General features: G+C 35.7%; 1 protein-coding gene across 3 annotated transcripts in view; it reads left to right on the top strand.

Annotated features, from left to right (window-relative positions):
• fig4a (FIG4 phosphoinositide 5-phosphatase a) overlaps positions 1-18,351 on the top strand; it is a 28,265-nt gene that overhangs the window by 452 nt on the left and 9,462 nt on the right. For all 3 annotated transcript variants that reach the window (XM_055149464.1, XM_055149462.1, XM_055149463.1), the window contains exons 3-21: positions 1,043-1,141; positions 1,389-1,512; positions 2,480-2,636; positions 2,799-2,849; positions 3,019-3,182; positions 3,687-3,815; positions 4,573-4,673; positions 4,878-5,040; positions 7,092-7,189; positions 9,545-9,678; positions 9,835-9,951; positions 11,214-11,259; positions 12,356-12,504; positions 12,593-12,759; positions 14,978-15,116; positions 15,451-15,509; positions 16,193-16,340; positions 16,475-16,558; positions 17,172-17,370. In XM_055149464.1, the coding sequence (XP_055005439.1) occupies positions 1,043-1,141; positions 1,389-1,512; positions 2,480-2,636; positions 2,799-2,849; positions 3,019-3,182; positions 3,687-3,815; positions 4,573-4,673; positions 4,878-5,040; positions 7,092-7,189; positions 9,545-9,678; positions 9,835-9,951; positions 11,214-11,259; positions 12,356-12,504; positions 12,593-12,759; positions 14,978-15,116; positions 15,451-15,509; positions 16,193-16,340; positions 16,475-16,558; positions 17,172-17,370 (2,328 nt within the window). The remainder of the gene's footprint in view (positions 1-1,042; positions 1,142-1,388; positions 1,513-2,479; positions 2,637-2,798; positions 2,850-3,018; positions 3,183-3,686; positions 3,816-4,572; positions 4,674-4,877; positions 5,041-7,091; positions 7,190-9,544; positions 9,679-9,834; positions 9,952-11,213; positions 11,260-12,355; positions 12,505-12,592; positions 12,760-14,977; positions 15,117-15,450; positions 15,510-16,192; positions 16,341-16,474; positions 16,559-17,171; positions 17,371-18,351) is intronic.

Genomic DNA, 18,351 nt, shown 5'->3' with positions numbered 1-18,351 from the left:
CGTCCTTAGTGAACACTAGGTATTATGCACAAACAGATCCATATGACAAGTTCATATTAGAGTGTTAAATTACTTTTATTATTATTATTATTATTATTAATTTCAATAGAAAATCACTAGATGGCACTATAACAGAGATATATGCTTATGAAAAGTGCACAAACGACAACAAGGGCATCAAAAAGCACAACTCATGAGTAGATGGCTAACCTTAAAGGAGTTTTAGAAAAGTGCATAATTCTCCCATTTCTCATCCCATCTGGCATGATGTGGTTGAATAGATTTTGCTCCTGTACTAGAATCTGAGATCATTTCAGATGGAGGGCACTGTTTGTTTTTTAAATCTCTCTATGATCAACAAATGCTGAACCTAATCTTTATTTGTTAGAGGTCGGTATGACAAGCTTGCCGTATTAATATTGTGGCTTAAAGTAAATTCAGCTGACAACTAACCTGTCATCATTTTCTGAAGTATTATTGAAAAATAATTTAACTTTTGTTTGTATATCCTGACAGAGGACACATCAAAGCAGAGAAAATTCTCCATAGAATTCTGATCTGTTCTGCACCTCTGTTTTAAACTAGAATTTGGTGAATCAAACATATTGCACTATAAAATAGGGCTGCAAGCTTTATCTCTATTGTATCTAAATTTGCTATTTTAGTGGTCACAATTACCAAAATACAAATACATGGCACATAACATAACTAACTAACAAGCTAAATAACTAGCTTCATAAATAAATAAATAAATAAATAAGATGCAGTTGAAACAAGATAAAGCATAAAACTTACAATGCATTCAGAACAAATGAAATCACAGAATGTGTCCCGTACAAATAGCCTTTATATTTTGTCCTGCCTGACAGCCAGAAAACTTAATAGACAGTGGAAAATGGGAACATCTTGTATCCCTGTTCTAAACCATGTTGTCCTGTTCTACACAACTCCTGAAGGTTTTTCTTTTCTTTTGTGTTGTACTGCTTGCTCCTTTTTTAAATAATAGTGGGAGGAATGTAATTAATTTTATTTAATATTTCAGAGGTATTTTCTGGTGGGAAGCAATCAAGCACAGACAAGGCACCGAGTCTTAAAGATAGACCGTACTGAACCTAAGGACCTGGTCATAATTGATGATAAGGTGAGATTGGAGTTTCCCTCAGAGCTGCTACAGTGCTAATGTATATGCTTATGTAATACTCTAGAGAAATGCCCGGAGTAAATTGTACAGTCAGTTACTCCAACTGCCCCTAGAGTATTGTTGATCAAATTTACATGTTATTTTGCCTTGGTACTCATTACTAAGATCTATGTGTTTCAACTTTAGCAGTCTGGTTGTTACATTTGTGGTTTAAAAATTAATCATATTTTTCCAATCTCTTATTTAGCATGTTTATAACCAGCAAGAAGTACGCGAGTTATTGGGAAGGCTGGACCTAGGGAATCGCACTAAGATCTCTCAGAAGGGTTCTTCAGGCCTGTCCCGGGCTGTCTCTGCATATGGTATTGTAGGTAAGCATAAAAATAAAATAATTTGTTGTCCATAATTCACTGCTCATATGCATTTATGGGATTTTTGGGAAGAGAAGCCTAATTTAAAGGAGTGGACTTTTTATGAGTTGCTTGAATCCTTACATTTAAAAAAAAATCCTCATTTATATCAAATTGCAGTATTTGATATGATTAAAATGACATCTTGCATAAGAGTCAAATGGGACGGTCACATCGACACAGACATTTGGATGTGAGTTTGTCTGCTCAAATTAAGGAAATCAAATTATCAAATTTTCCAGGTGCTCAGTGCCTCCTCCATTCACAAACAGCTATTTACAATGTCAATGGGTCATATGTTCTTAAAGAGTGCAGTCTGCTCTGAGAGCACCACTGACTGATACTTTTTACATTACACCTTGTAATGATTGCCATTATCTTAAGTATATTCTTACCTGCTTTCATGCACACTGGCTCAGACTTTGTCAGGCTGACCCCTTCTCTGACAGGAAGAAGATAAATTAACTTTTTTTTTTTTTATCAATGGATGAGTCTGTTTTGAAGCCACATGAGTATAACTGGATCATAAATGGAGTTTGAATATTTGCTTGTTTATCCTTCAGTCTAGACACCCTGTACTATGTTTATACCATAGACTGTATATATAAATAGACATTGCTAACCCACTAGCCCCATGTTCCAAATAGGAAGTATACATGGAGACTCTTCTGGCTTCTTCGACTCTGTTTTCCATTGACTTTACATTGAGAAACTGTCACCCTTTTTCTGTAACCACTGCAGTGAGCCTTATCATTTTGGTCTTAAAATGCTCACATTGTGAACTTAATTTAACTGGAGCTGAACACAATGTGTGACGTTACTCTCCTTTTGTCCACTTCTTTATACAGTGTATGGTTCATACCCTCACACACTTGAACACATTTATTGTCATCACTTTCTTATTTCTCTTTGTTAATTGTCTTCACAGGCTTTGTGCGATTCCTTGAGGGCCATTATATTGTCTTGATCACAAAGCGCAGAAAGATGGCTGACATTGGTGGTCACTCTATTTACAAAATTGAAGACACCAGCATGATCTATATTCCCAATGACTCGGTCAGGGTCACCCATCCTGATGAAGCAAGGTGCTGCAAACTTCCACACAATTTGCCTTATTTTATTTTGATCTTAAATACATAGTTTCAAAACCCATCGCACACTCCAGTCACAGTAATAAGGGTGGTTGCAGCAGAAAGAACATCTGTCTTAAAATCATATATATCATGTTTTTACATTTTTCCTTTTAGATATGTGCGAATCTTCCACAATGTGGATCTTTCTAGCAACTTCTACTTCAGGTAATTTTTAAAATGTATATTTACAAATAGAAAGCTGGTATTTTCTTTTTAAAACACACTGTCAGTTGTTGGAGCTTGACTTCCTCCTTTGTTACATGAGTGGCATTGGAGGAAAAAAGGTTTGTTTATTCTAATAAATGTTTCTGTCACGTGTCCTGTGTACTTGCAGCTACAGTTATGACCTGAGCCACTCTCTACAGTATAATCTGACTTTACTGCAAAGACCTTATGAACTGTGGTCATCCTTGCCTGTGACATCTGATGATGAGTTACATACAAAAAGCAAACAGGACTGCTTTGATATCTTTGAAGATGAAGGTCTGCCCACACAAGGTGAGTAGAGCCGGAGTCAATTATAAGATTTCTCTGTATTTTCCACTAGTCAAAGTGACTGCACTGTCACATGGACATCGTTTAATGACCACATGGTTCAGAGTGGTAAGTACTGGACTGGTGACATGGGCCCAGCTAATTTTGAAATGTGATGGGAATAAAATACACCTACATTTAACACCTAGAAGGAGAGGAGAGAATGATGGACAGTCTGCATGTGAGAAAATGTGGAGAGCGTAAATTTAAATGAACCATTGACTGAGTAATATGTATGCAACTGTGTAATTGGGTGCATGTTTTTATGTTTCTCTGTAGCATAAAAAATGCAAGATGGCGTAGAAATAATCCAATTAAAATTAAATAAGTAGACTGAAAAAAGGTTTTTGTTTTTAATGTTTCATCCACTTTGCCACTTCACCTTTTTCCATTACTTGATTGACAATTGAGACTGATGCCATTTAAGTAATCCATTGGTTTTAAGTGTGCCCTGCTCTTCCGCCACAGTGGTTTATGGCGTCCGGAACGAGCCGTACCACAAGTACGTTTGGAATGGCAAGCTGCTCGAGCGCATCAAGGACATTGTTCATCCGGACTGGCTCATGTACATAATCCACGGCTTCTGTGGCCAGTCCAGTATCCTTTCTGACTCCAGTGTGACATGTATAAAGTTCAACATTGTTTTGATGTGCACTTGTCTAATGGACTAATGAGTTAGTACTCTACTTGAAACATTTACTTGCATGTAACAAATGTCTAGGGACAATTATTTAGTTTCTTAGTTCAATAATCTAGAGAATTCAAGATGGTGGCAAAAAATTGAATTATCTTCAGTTCAGTTCTTCAGCAAAGTAATATTTTTTTGTTTGTATTTTGGATTGGTGTCATCAGGTTTTTTTTGTCCTCACTGTGCCTCATTTCCCTCGAAAAGTTTTGCACTATTGATGCATGAGCTGCTGATCATGATGCCTTTGGCTGGACTGGAGATGATTTATGACATTAGAAGTGACTTTGCTTCCATTAGTTTCTTTTTTTTTCTTTTTCTTTCACGTTAGTCATTACACAAAGAACTTGTTTTTTTGTGGTACTTGTAATTTTCTCTAAACTGTGAAACAACACTTCCAGTCAACAGTGCCATCAATGTTGTTGTTGCCACTCTTCCCACTGCGTGGGTGCTTTGAATTCAGACAGTTCCTGGAAACTGAGCTTTATTTCTGGTGAAAATCTGTGCATCAGTGGGTAACATAAAGAGATAAATATGGCATTCTGTAAGCGAAAAATCACGAGTCCTCTTTAATGGCTTAAATATAGGTTACGTTACTGACTTTCTATTTATTTGATTCTGTTTATTTATTTTTTTATTTTTGCCTTTGTCTTTAACTTAGCACTTCAGAGCTTTTGATCTATGGCCATCCAGTTTACATTACTCTCATTGCAAGACGATCAAGTAAATTTGCTGGGACCCGTTTCCTTAAAAGAGGAGCCAACTGTGAGGTACACTGGTTGTTGCCTTGGTAACGGTAGGACCAAGGGCCCGTAGAAGGACTGCAGTGATAGAGAGAGATAAATACAGTCGGGTGTTTATTTTTGACAAATTGCCTTATTCCTCTTATTTGATCTCTTTTATGCATGCATGCATGCATGCATGTACATTTGTATTCAAATTAGTTTGTAAGACTTGGATGTTTGTTTCTGTAGGGGGATGTTGCAAATGAGGTGGAGACAGAGCAGATTGTCCATGATGCCTCAGTCATGTCATTTACTGCTGGAAGTTACTCCTCATATGTGCAGGTGCGAGGGTCTGTCCCCTTGTACTGGTCACAGGACATCTCTACCATGATGCCCAAACCTCCTATACGATGTAAGACCACCCACCTTTTCACAATTATTATTACACTTTGGGCCTCAGTTACCAAGCCATGTGCTAAACTGCAAGTATAAACTGAACAATAGCCTGTGCCGAAACATGTCAACAAAGTAAACACACTTTACTGCATTGTCTTTAAAAAGAACCCAAGAAGTTAATAGCCTGTGCATTTTGTGGGCTTGTTGCATGTAATTTACCATTGGTAAGTACACGTATTATTTTTGACGGAAGCTTTCCTGTGCAAAAAAGTTTACACTTGTCTCTCAAAGGTACTATATTATCATGCAGTTTTTGCTTTCATAGTTGTAATGAATCTGGTCCAGTAAACAACTATATTTGCATTTCTCTGCCACAGATTTTGCTGAAAACGCCTCGTTTTGTATATTCATTTACTCATATGAGCAAGTTTAGCCGTTTATCACATGAGCAAATGTTTCATAAATGAGACCCTATATGTGCAAGCTATTTTCATTTGATAGCATATTTTTATTTGATAACTGAATTCATATGACCATAGTCACTTAAGGCAACACATGACAAATAAGATCTGCTAGGAATTCTGAAGCATACAATGTCACTGTAGGTAGTCGATACAGTCTATACAATAGGTTTATGATGCACAGGTATAATAACAAGTCTTTATGTGGTCATAAATAACTTAGACATTGCCAAAGGTAATGGCTTCTTTTCAAATCCTATTTATCCTAATCATTTGGATCACACAAAAAAAAAAATAGGTGAAGCCAGGACGCCCCCTGCCAATTCCTATCTCTGAATCTCCTTTGACTGTGATTCACAGCGAAGCAGCAGAAGACCTTATCCCCTCTGATAAATGTTTCCCCTTTAATTTGTCTCCAGATGACATTTTGATGCCCTTGCATCATCTTTTTTACCTCTGACATTACAATCAGATAATTTTGCAGAACACAGACATGTACTTGAGCAGTCTCCACGCTGACAATGTTTTTTTGTATTTGCTTAGATAAGGTAAACACTAAGTTGTGTTCACATGACTTCCTAACATTTTAGAATGCTTATAGTTTCAAAATGAGTTGGAGGGCAAGTCAGAATTCTATAGTAGCATCCATAATTACAAAAGCAATCACAAATATGGTTCAGCATTTGTGGATCATAAATTCATTGTCATGTTTGCAAGTATAATCAAGGAAATGTAATCAAAAAAAGGAAATGCTTTCCAACATGCCAGTGCTGCCATGTTTGGTATGAATTATTTTTTCTTACTTTGAGAAGGCATGCTATTCTTTAATAATATTTTTTCTAGAATATAAATTATATAGTTACAAAGGTCCTTTCCCTCAGTCTAAAATGATGATACCATCAAATTCTTATCACACTTTGTCGCTTTACCACTGTTTTTGTCCCTTAACCATTTTGGATTTACTGACCACTATTCCAGTTTTGCTCTGACCTAGTTTTCCACCCATTTTTCCCCTTTAAAGCTGCCTGTGCTTTGTCTACATGACCTTAACTGACAATTTAACCATACCAACTTCATATTTTACTCTAGAAGTACAACTAGAAATTTAATATTCACCCCTTTAGAAAAGGTTTTCCTTAAATAAAATGCAATTATATATAATAAAATATATTTTCACTTTGACACAAATGTTGCAGAAGCAGAGTGTAGTAAAAAAAACGTGAAAATGAGTGGGAAAGTGTACATAGTAGCACTGACCCACTTTTTCTAATCGACCCCTTGCTTTCTTGGATTTGTTTAGTGCCAGCAGGTGCATGGGCTGTGCATGAGGGCAAATCAAAAGCCAACTAAATGGAGACTGAAAGCTGTGATGTTGAGTGAATTTAAATTCAAAGTTATAGATTTTTCATCCATTTGTCATTTACAGAACAATGTCGGCCATGCATTATTGTTTTGATGCTTTGAATTTAAAGAATGTTCTGTTCTTCTGTTCTGATGCCTCCCAGATGGATGGGTTCTGTTCTACCTAATCTTACTGAGGAGGGATCTTATGTAATTATAAAATGTTCATATTTGTAGTTGGTAAATACTTGTTTGTTTTTTATAGTGGACCAAGCTGACCCATATGCTCATGTAGCTGCACTGCATTTTGACCAGATGCTGCAACGATTTGGTTCACCTATTATTATTCTCAACTTGGTTAAGGTAAATCACACTCTACTCAAGATGGATAACTCATTTAATTGAGGTATAACATATAAGTACATATCATTTTACTGCACTGATTTGAATGACTGCATAGACACTACACAGTGTGTTGTCATCTATACAAATAGGGCATAAAAAGCCAGTGACAAGAATTATGGCACATTTTTCTCAGTGTACTAAATAAAAACAACAACAACAACAAAAATCAATGTGTATCAGAATAGATTAAACAATATGTCTCCTAATAATGCCGTATGTCACTGTACATAATTATATGTACAGTGAAAGAAGAAAGCTCATGAACGATTACTTTAAGAAATTTCCCTGACACTTTTGCTGTCATCTAGAGCGAAACATGGGGATGAAAAATTTTATAATTTGATCTAGTGGTCTCATACATAAACATGCACTGATGCACTTGGGTGCCCAAGCTCCTACACTCACGTTGTCACTCACAAGGCAAGCTCGGAGAGCAGTGACCAATCCCAAACCTCGGTGGTCTGCACAAGCCTAGTCCATGTGATGGAGGGCCAACCGTGGGGAATGGGGAGGGAGGGGACCCCCTGCTCTCACACTCTTGCTCTAACATCACATTTTCAGCCAAACAGGAAGGGAAGGGGCTTTTAACACAAAGAATATTGCTGGTCTATACAAGCATAAAGTGTAGTGTATAATCTGTCAACTGCAGGGGAACAGCATGGTTTGGATATTCCTCTTTTGTATCTCTATTATCCTTTCTGTTATTTAATGTGAGCACATGGTAAGCATGAGAAAAAAAAGGTAAATCAATCAATGTATACAAAAAACAAAACTTGACTAGAATCTAGAACCTCTTAGGAAATGTAGAGTTCTAACTATAAAACTAGTTATGATATGGATTATGATTTTCAGAAAAGGTCTAACATTGTATATTTCTATGTTTAAATGAATCTCATTTTGTTACTAGTTTTAGTATCAATTAATATGTAGGTTTTGATTGATTGATTGATTGATTTTTTGAACAGTTCCAGCCTGAAACACTCATAGTACACTGAAATGCTAGAATAAGTGCAATAAATACAATAATTGTCTTTTTTGTGGCTATTGAAGTTACAGGGTCAAATTCACTGTATGTTTTACGTGGCATCATTTGTGCAGTGGTTTTCACCTGTGTACTGCACGTGCACTACTGTTGCTGTATGTGCATGTGACAGGCGAATCTTTTATGTTGGCCTGAAAAGTCTTGTGTGCTAGACTGTGTGATGTGGTACTGTATGAATGGAGAAAATGCATGGATAATTTGACCAGGTCCTTTTACGTGAGTTGTGTGCTGGTAAATGACATCTTTACACCTGGGAAGTGATAGGAGGAGAGGATAGGAAATGGCATCATTTCAAGAGCAAGAGAGGTCATAAGAGGAACATGCTGTCAGAAAATTTCAATTATATATGCTGGCATTACCTTTTGAGTTTCAAAAATATAAATATTCAAATAAGCAGAAGACCAAATTTACCTTTGGTCAACTCTGTGTTGTATTTTGAGTGATACATGTTTGAGTAATCCAGTATACTCCTGCTTCTGAGGCTTTGTTTCATTCAAAGTTGTTCAGACCTTACAATTATTGATAAAGCATCAAATAAAAAGAAAATGCTACACTTAAATGCTGGTGTGAAGATGTTGAGCCTATTGTACTTTTGAAAAGGATGTCAGTGGATTCATTTATGGTATTATTTTCTTTTTTTAATCATTAATTAAAATATGTAAAATCCTGATTTTCATTATGTTTATTTCCTAATATCCCTTTAGTCAATGTTAACATTTGTTTTGTACAGTCTGATCATTTGTAAGTAAGAAGTAACATTTGGTTTTTCTCCTTGTACATACAACATAATTGTGTATAGACCCTGGATAGTTAATGGAGTTAGTGGAGTTAATGGAGATAGTTAATGGTGCTAGCACACTGAGTGACTGACATGAGCACGAGACCTTCATGCTGTGAGGCATTAAACATTACAAGGGTGTCACAGCATAGGAAAATTGGTTGATGGTGATAGCAAATGTTTTAATGTTGGCAATGTTAAAGATTTGTTGTATAATAGTTTCTTTTGACATTTTCAGTTGGTTATAAGCAGTTGCCCTCATTAATCAAGTGTGAGGCTTCTTTTTTTTGATTGGTATCATAATCTATGAAGTGACATTTCTCATATGGCCTAGTAACCTTTTATTTATACATCTTGGAGACCCACATTCAAAGATGTTATGCAAAGTTTAAGCAAAAAAAGTAACAGTTGACTTTTTAACAAAAATGAATATATTATTATATATAATATTAATATAATTAGGTTTGTGTTTGTTTATGTTTTTTTTTTATAGAAACGTGAAAAAAGGAAACATGAGAAGATCCTGAGTGAAGAGCTTTACCCAGCTGTGATTAACCTGAACCAGTTTCTTCCTCCAGAACATTGCATCGAGTACATCGCATGGGACATGGCCCGCTACACCAAGAGGTCTCAGCCTATCAAATGCTAAAATGCATTCACACGAAGACATTTTATATGACTTGCTGGAAACTCATGTTTATATCAGTTATAAGGTGTAGCCAGGTATAATTTCATTACAGAGTTAACAATAAAAAAAAAATAATTATCTTGTGCCTTTTTCAGTAAATTGTGCAACGTTTTGGACCGCCTGGGTATGATTGCAGAAAATGTGGTTAAAAGGACTGGTTTCTTCATCAACCGCTCCGACTTCTACTGTCACACAATACGGCCAGATGATAGGTGAGATTTTCATTCTCCAATAAGGCATCACAGTATGTGCTGTTTACTATAATAGATCCAGAGGTTGTATTGCCTTTCATAAATACTGTAGTTTTGAGAAAAACACACTTGTGTAATGATGAATTGGATAGTGGTTATTATAAGGAGACACCGTTACTGATGAAATGTTGTTGTTAGATTAATGTTTAATGTAAATAGTTTCTTTAATGTACTTTGTACCTGCTCAAGGACTACAGATGGAAAGAAACTTGTAGCTAAATATGGCACAGAGTTTTCTATGCACTATCTTTGTTTCAAATAATTAAATAAATGAAATGAACAGAAAATCTAAGAGGATCAAGTGCATATAGAAGACTTGTTAATGGGTTAGTGCTTCCTGGGGTAGGAGTTGGAAGACTCAATGAAAAGCAATGCCATAAAAAATACATGGTTACTCAAACAAGCTGACTATAGCTCTTCAGGCAGGTATATTTGGACTGTTTATTTATAATGATTGAAAGCTAAAATGCACAATGTAGTCCCATTAATCCTCCTTGTTTTTACTTTCACCCATCAGAGTCCACTTTTTAATCACACTGCTAATTTGAATATTCTCAACAAATATGAATTCTTAATGTAAATTATGCCAAATATTGTTATGGTTGTTGGCAGTGTTATGTTAATAAGTTAACCAGATTGGCACCCATGTACTTAAAGCATGGCTTCTCTGTCTGCTTGGATTTTGGCCAGTGTTTCTTCTTGTTATGTAATATGACTGCCCAGCCCTGGCAAGTATTTATTAGTATGCGTTAACCAAAGCTTTCTGGCTTTACATGTACGCGAACACACACACACACACAAACTTCATACACTGTTCATTTTAATCAATCCAGGCTTATTGCTTTCCACTGGGATTACATGTGCTTTTGAACAAACAAGCTGGCCAGATTTTGATAAATGTCGCTTGTTAGAATTAATAATTTGAAATAACTGGCCTCTGTCTTATGACATTGCAAGATTGAAATGATTTGTCCTGTGGAGTCACAGAGTTTATGTAAGTAAAACAAGTACAGTAGGTGACAACATAACCTTTTTATCATTACATTACATTACATTACAGTATTAGAGAAAAAGACATATAATTAGTCTGGTTTAATGGTAAACACAAAATAATTTACTTTATTGCTGGCATATATTTGTTAATTTGGTCTGTCCCATTTGTATATGGAAACATTCAGATTGATATCTTAAATTTCAATTTTAAACCAAATCATGTTTTTCAGATGGGACGATGTTGGTGGACATATCACTTCCAGTGGACGGCTTCAGGTATTTAAACATTCTACATACTATACATTATATAATATATTATGTGAGACAGAGAAATACTTTATTAATCCCAAGGAAAATTCAAGTTTTGCTGTAGCAACATCTACATGTCTCAGTTGCCTTTGTGTCTCAGTCAAAGGCCTCAGTACAGTTTAACAGGAAGATTGATGTGGTTGGGTCAGCAGATCCACATGAACATGATAGGACAGGCATCACTTTTACTCAGGTCTGGTGTTTTGTTGGTGATGAAATGGTTCATTCCCTCAAAGTATTTCCTCTGGATGGTCTACTGAAACATTTGGTGCCATATACAGCGTGAAAATCCTTTAGCATCTCTTGTCGCATGTCCATGGCTACTTCCTCAAGATAGCTCCTTAGCCAGCCTCTTACACAGTCTCCATGGATATGGAAGTCTTTTAATCCCTATTTGTGTCCTTTGAACTGCACATGCTGTGCTTCTTAGTTGCTTAAAATTTCATGATGTGATGTGAAGAGCAGATCTAAAAGTACAAAACGTTTCAAAAAACTGCTCAGTGTGTGAGCCAGCCATGGAGTTTTTTTTTTGTTTTAATTATTATTATTGCCATAGAATTTTTAAAATATTATTGCCCGATTCAATTAAGTTCTTGAAAATGTCTTACAGAGTTGACAAAAATCCATCTTTGGCATTTTTGAATATTTAAAGCCCACGAATAGTGCTTTTTTTTTTTTTTTTTTTTTTTTAAACACTCTTTTGAGTAAGTGAACTCTCTGAACCCTGGTGGAGGACACACAAAAATACACTGACTTGAAATTTTCATTTACAATTTTAATTGTCATAAAATATCAGAAATATTTTCAAATCAATTGCTATAGTATACAGATATCTTTTTTAACACTTTTTTAAAGTATGCATAATTATGATTTTGATTTATAAGTATGCCTAATATGAGAAAATATGAAAATATTTTTCAAAAAATTGCTATGTTTTAGACCTGTTTTGTCCCAAGACTCACCAATATATTTATGTATTTATGTATTTATATATTTATATGGTGAAGGTGACAGGAATTACGTGTCGACAAATGGTCAGACTTAACATCTGTTGGATTTTTAGACAGGGGTACTGCGGACTAATTGTGTGGACTGCCTGGATCGGACCAACACGGCACAGTTCATGGTGGGAAAGTGCGCTCTGGCTTATCAGCTTTATGCACTTGGAATGATTGACAAACCCAAACTCCAATTTGATACAGATTGTGTTAGGTATGACAAGACAGTATTCTTATATATTTATTTTTATATTAAATGATGTTTGAACTCTTATCTTTTGTGTGTATTATTGTGTCCCTAGGTTGTTTGAAGAGTTGTATGAGGACCATGGAGACACTCTTTCTCTGCAGTACGGTGGGTCTCAGCTGGTTCACAGAGTGAAGACGTACCGCAAGATTGCCCCTTGGACCCAACATTCCAAAGACATCATGCAGACACTGTCCAGATACTACAGTAATGCTTTTTCAGGTAAATTACTGAAATGAAAGATGTATTCCACAATATAATATACATATACATCATCTTATTGGTCAACCTACTCCTCACAAGGGCAGTAATTTTCATGCATTAACCGCTAAATTACACTTTTGACAATGTTCTGCCACGCTATACTGTATTTGTAACCTCTTAGTCATTCTTAAAATGATGTGCCAAAATTGACATCTAAATGTGTCAGCTAAGTTTTAAATTCTGAAGCTGTCTGTGTTAATATGTGTTCAGTTTCAAAAGATGGCAATTAAAGCCTATTTAAGGAATTTTTTGAAAAAAAAAAAAAAAAAAAAAGTTTTAGCTTCTGTTCATAGTTACAAAATGATGTTTTTTTTGCTCAGGAAATGTTGTGGATAATATTTAATTATTATTATTTTTTTTTTTTTTTTTATTATGAAATTGTATTATTTTTATTATCTTTTATTGACAGTAGGTTTTACATTATACTGTATACTGACTCACTCCTAGTAACAAATATTTAGGAAATACTTTTCAGTTGAGAAAATGGGAAAACCTGCAATAGGCCAGAAACTATTTCTAGGTTAGATTACGGCAAACATGAACTCTCATTTCCAGTAACATTGTACATGATCACATGACAGAGTTTTTCTCTTCTTCATTTCACGTGTTAAGACCTTGAGTGCTTTTCTCTTTGACTAAAGCATATGGCACTCCTCATATTCAGTGATTCTACTCTTAGAATTACACTGACAATAGGTTAGATAATTGGAAACTGATTGAGTTCCAATCAGTTTCCAATTATCTAATTGTAGTCTTGAGGATGGGAGCACGTGGCTTCACAGTGGCTGGATTAAATGGCTCTGAACAGTGCAATGGAGAAACACGTGCTACTCGCTGAGCACACTGAAACAGCTTATCTCCTCACGCTCGCTAAAACAAACACTACACAAAAAACAACATGGCACCAGGCTCTGTGCTCATACATTTACAAACAAGTGTGAACTGGACATCACTGTATTTGTCCCTAATAATAGCTTTTTAATTTTGTTTTCATTATGACATAACATAACATAACATAGATAGTCGCTTTGAAGATTTTGACCACCTGTAGTCGTCAGTTCAAACAAACACTAATCAGTAGATATAACAACAGATTTGCCTGAGCAGCCAGGCCTTCTACATTCTGTTTGAATCCAAAAGGGTCTGGAGGACTGAAAAAATGCCATCTTAACTTGGGACGGTCCAATCAGCTGCTAATTTGTAGCACATGTCTTTCAAATGTGGAAGACATCTCCTTTTTAAAAGTTTCATAATATGCAGAACAAAATATATAACTTATTTTTCCTCAGGTAATATATAAAAGTTTAGTGTTTCACTTGTTGATTCTGCAGAAATCCATGCTGTGTCTTAGTCCTGTGTGTTAGCGTTTACCCCGTTCTTATATGTAAGATGCCATGTTTGTTTTGACACCAGTGGACCATGTGATTGGTTAATCCGCCGGTCAATCAGGCCCAACTTAATCTGGGGAGACAGGACATGATTCCAGACTGACTCGTCTTTGTAAAGCTTTGTCAAAACATGTTGTTCTGGCTGGCTAGGTAAATAACAGATAACAAAAATAAAAGTGTGACTGGCTTTAATCAGGGCAGTTTTGCGTGATGTCACAAAGTACTTAAAAATGCAGGGGACACTGTAGTTTGCGCGCATTCTACAAATATAAATGGCAAAAAAAGGACTGGGAACACCAGACAATACTCCCAAAAAAGTTAATTAAGTGTTTACATCCAAGTTATGAATTGTTTTTAAAGTGGGTCTAAATCACCAGTTTAAGTTTGAATTCATGCTGGTTTTATAACATTGTCTTCTGTTACTAATCAGGTTTTTGCTATTTTTGTGCAAACTAAGTTGATTTGCTGTATGAGGTTTGAAGTGGATGTTAAGATAATCTTTGTTGGTCCAATATCTGCCCCCCTCCTCCTCTGTTGTTATTCCTACTGGAACTGTCTAGCATATAAATCATCAACAATCAACAGGACAAGTAGTAAACCAGGAGATGAGAATGGAGTCATTTGAAGGACTGATGTTAGTTATGGATGAACTGAGATGGTTTAGACATGTACAAAAAAAGAGATAGAGAATATACAGTATTGTAAATGATGTCCAGCACTGCCCAACAACAGGTTTATAGGAAATTCAAATAAAACATTTTAATGGATGTCACATTTTCACTCCCCAGATGCAGACAGACAGGATGCCATCAACTTGTTCCTTCAAGTGTACCAGCCAGAAGAGTCCAAGCCACACCTGTGGGAGCTACCCACTGACTTCTATCTGCACCAGAGCAGCACCATGACCCTCCCCCAAGACAGACGCAGGTACTCAAGTGTCCTCATTTCTGACACACATTTCTTTATTAATCCCTTTCAGCTGTTATATTTATTTTAATGGAGTTCACGCATTTGCAAGTCCAGATTGTTCCTCTTACATAAAGCTAGACCCACTTCTTAATTTACAAGAGGCATGCCATACTTTTTGTCCTCCTATTTCAAATACGTAGTGAATCAGCCCATCAATTACAATAATTCTGACAAAAGTGCTCAGGTGGTACACAGAAAGTGGTCCAGCAGTGACAATACTTTAAGTAGGTTATAGAGAGTGGGATTCAACTGTGAAAGGGGCTGATCTACATGTGCCTATCTTTTGCCCTAGCTACACACTGTGGTGGACTCAAGGTGTTCTGTCCTGTCTTCCTGTGCCGTTTGATGAAGGTAATGTATTTAAGTGATGGTCTCTAAAGAAATTATTATTTGTTTGTGTGTGCATGCGTGTGTGCGTGTGTAGATGGATCAGTTGTATCTCATTTTGCTATCTACTATCTAGTAGCTACTCACATTTTTTTGTCCAGGGACTGCAGATGAGATTAATGTGTTTGCACATGGTCTCTGTTAAAATAAACTAATGAACTAAACCATGCTTAGCCAGCCATATTGTATTGTTCTCCTTTTCCTCTTTTTATTTCTTTGCATATCCTGGCTCAGTGGCTCGGACCATTCATACCAATTACATGTAAGAGGTTGTCATAGTTTGAGTCACACTGTTACCTGATTTCGGTCAGCCTGTTCTGACTGGAAACCAAATATTTCTTTACATAATAAAGTTGTGTATAAAGGCTAATTGTCTAAAATAAATCCTGCTTATTTTTAGTGTATTGTTATTGAGGAAAGAAATATTAAGTTTATATAATGCTTTACCACCAGACCTTTTATCAGTCAAAGGGCAACTGAGCAATAGTTCTTTTTGTGGTTAGGAATAAGGAATAAGGAATAAGGCCATGATGTGCTGTGCAAAAGCTTAGAATGCTTAGTAACATTTAGTTCTATACAGTAAATACTTACATCATCAAATATCTCTACATGCATGCATTTCTAAATCAGTTTATTTGTCTTTTCAGTCCCTTGTGAAGAAACGATGAAGCAAGTTGAAGTAAAGAGAGCGAATCGCTTTGACGAGAGTATTGACATCTACACAGAGTTCTTTAAACCTTACGAAATAACCTCATTTGATGACACCTTCTGCATCGCAATGACTAATTCTGCAAGGTGCATTTGAAACAAAACAACTATACTATTGACTTCATCACAGTACCACGAGTGCCAAACATTCATTATTAAGCCATATTGAATTTCCACTGCAGAAAGTCTAATGAGTTTTCTTGTTGTCTGTGTCCATAAAGAGAATTTATGCCTAAGACTGTTGGCCTAGATCCAAGTCCGTTCACTGTTCGGAAGCCGGAGGAAACTGGGAAGTCACTGCTTCCGTGAGTATTTCAATATGAAGTTTGCTATTGATGTTTTGCTAAAACACTTTAACATCACAACATTAAACATTAACATTCATTTAACCCTGGGTTAATAAGGGACCTTGCCTTTCTTTTCATTCAATTCAAGCTTGTGTCAGACTTACCTTGTTAGCACTATTCTTGACACAAATCTTACCTGAATATTAAAAAAAATTCTAAACATCAAATTAAAATGTAATAGTTTTTATAAATATAAATATGTTTTTATATGCAAGGAAAAATCCTCAAATAAATCATAATTTGACACATAAGATGATTCTGTGCTTGTTACAGCCTTTTACTGTGTGAAGTGATTCATAGTTTTAATCAGCTGAAAATGTCTGTAATTGTTATAATTTTTCCCTCTTTAAGAATACAAGTTTGATTAAGTAGCCACAATTCTCTAAAATTATTTAGTCATCATGAGAAGTAGGTGACTCTACTGTTAGTCATCTTTTGTTTAATGTGTGCAGCTGAGACCAGTTCAACAGTTACAAAAACAAAATCCCTAAAAATATATTTCCCAATAGTATGTATGCCACCAAAGCACATTGACTTTTTATATTTTATTTCCCATGTTTTATTTTTATAGAAACAAGAGTAGTAAGGAGGAGACTGTGATCCAGAGAAAGACTGCTGCCAGTGCCCCCCCTGCGCCGAGTGAGGAGGCCATGTCCAGTTCCTCTGAGGACGACTCAGAGGAGGACAGGGACGATGACGCCTCTGTGTCCCAGCGCTCTACCCCCATCAAACTTCTCACCGAGTCTGTGGAAAGCACCCGCACACTTGAGGTACGTTTAAAGGCCACATACCCACTTCTGAAAAAAACAGTGTCTGTATGGTATTCCAGATATGTTACTTTATTTCATTACATTACCACAAAGAAAGCAATCCATATCCAGAAGGTTAACCTATGTTGTTTTGAATGTTAGTAGTAAGATTGTACATATTGTAACCTAAACAAATTTCCTGTATGTCAACTGAATCCATACAACCAATAAACAGTAATTTGTCTACACATTATGGACACCAAGCGTTAATATTTTTAATGATTGTTTTACAGCTAATGAAAATCTAAATTCACAATACTAGCAGATTTTGTCACATTAACTATGACCTTTATTCACAAGTTTAAACAAGTTTGTGTGTTGGGGTTCAAAATGTCATAAATCTGGATTTTCTCTTATTTTATTTATTTATGCTTTGGACCTGTATCAGTGTATTTAGTGCATTATGAGTTCCAGTTTCAGTCTTTTGCTTTTAATATGTTGGCCTACTTATCAACTGTTTTCATCGTCAGGAGAAGATAGATTGAATTAACCTCATGTGTAAAACCTTCTCTTTAAAAATCTAACAAAAGGAGTGGCTTATGTAATTGGAGAAAAGCCTCAAGTGGTCCATTAATGTCATTATATATTGTACCTACTTTACCAGCCTCTGTCCAATTTTTAAAAAGCTTTTGAAACTTAATGAGTGCTGTCATACCATGAACTGCCAATTTACCAAACCTAAGTAACACATATTTGTATTATCCTCACAATGAAGAAGTACCTCGTATTTATCTGTATTATATCAGATTGTTCAATGTGTTGTATTACTCAATGTATTGAACAAAACTGCCCTATATTCCATTCCATCTTTTCTGACTACAATATTAAGATATGGCTTACAGTTACAGAAGATGGGACATGCCAGTTTCTTTTGCTGCTTGACTTTCATGACACAGCTGGCATTTGTTAATTACTTTTTGTCTTTAAGCTTACAATATTTCT

This window comes from Boleophthalmus pectinirostris, unplaced genomic scaffold, assembly GCF_026225935.1.
Source record: "Boleophthalmus pectinirostris isolate CB_2022bp ecotype Guang Dong unplaced genomic scaffold, ASM2622593v1 HiC_scaffold_13, whole genome shotgun sequence".
NCBI classification, from domain to species: Eukaryota; Metazoa; Chordata; class Actinopteri; order Gobiiformes; family Gobiidae; genus Boleophthalmus; species Boleophthalmus pectinirostris.
The sequence above is the reverse complement of the archived record's forward strand: the minus strand, read 5'-3'. Positions and strand labels throughout refer to the sequence as shown.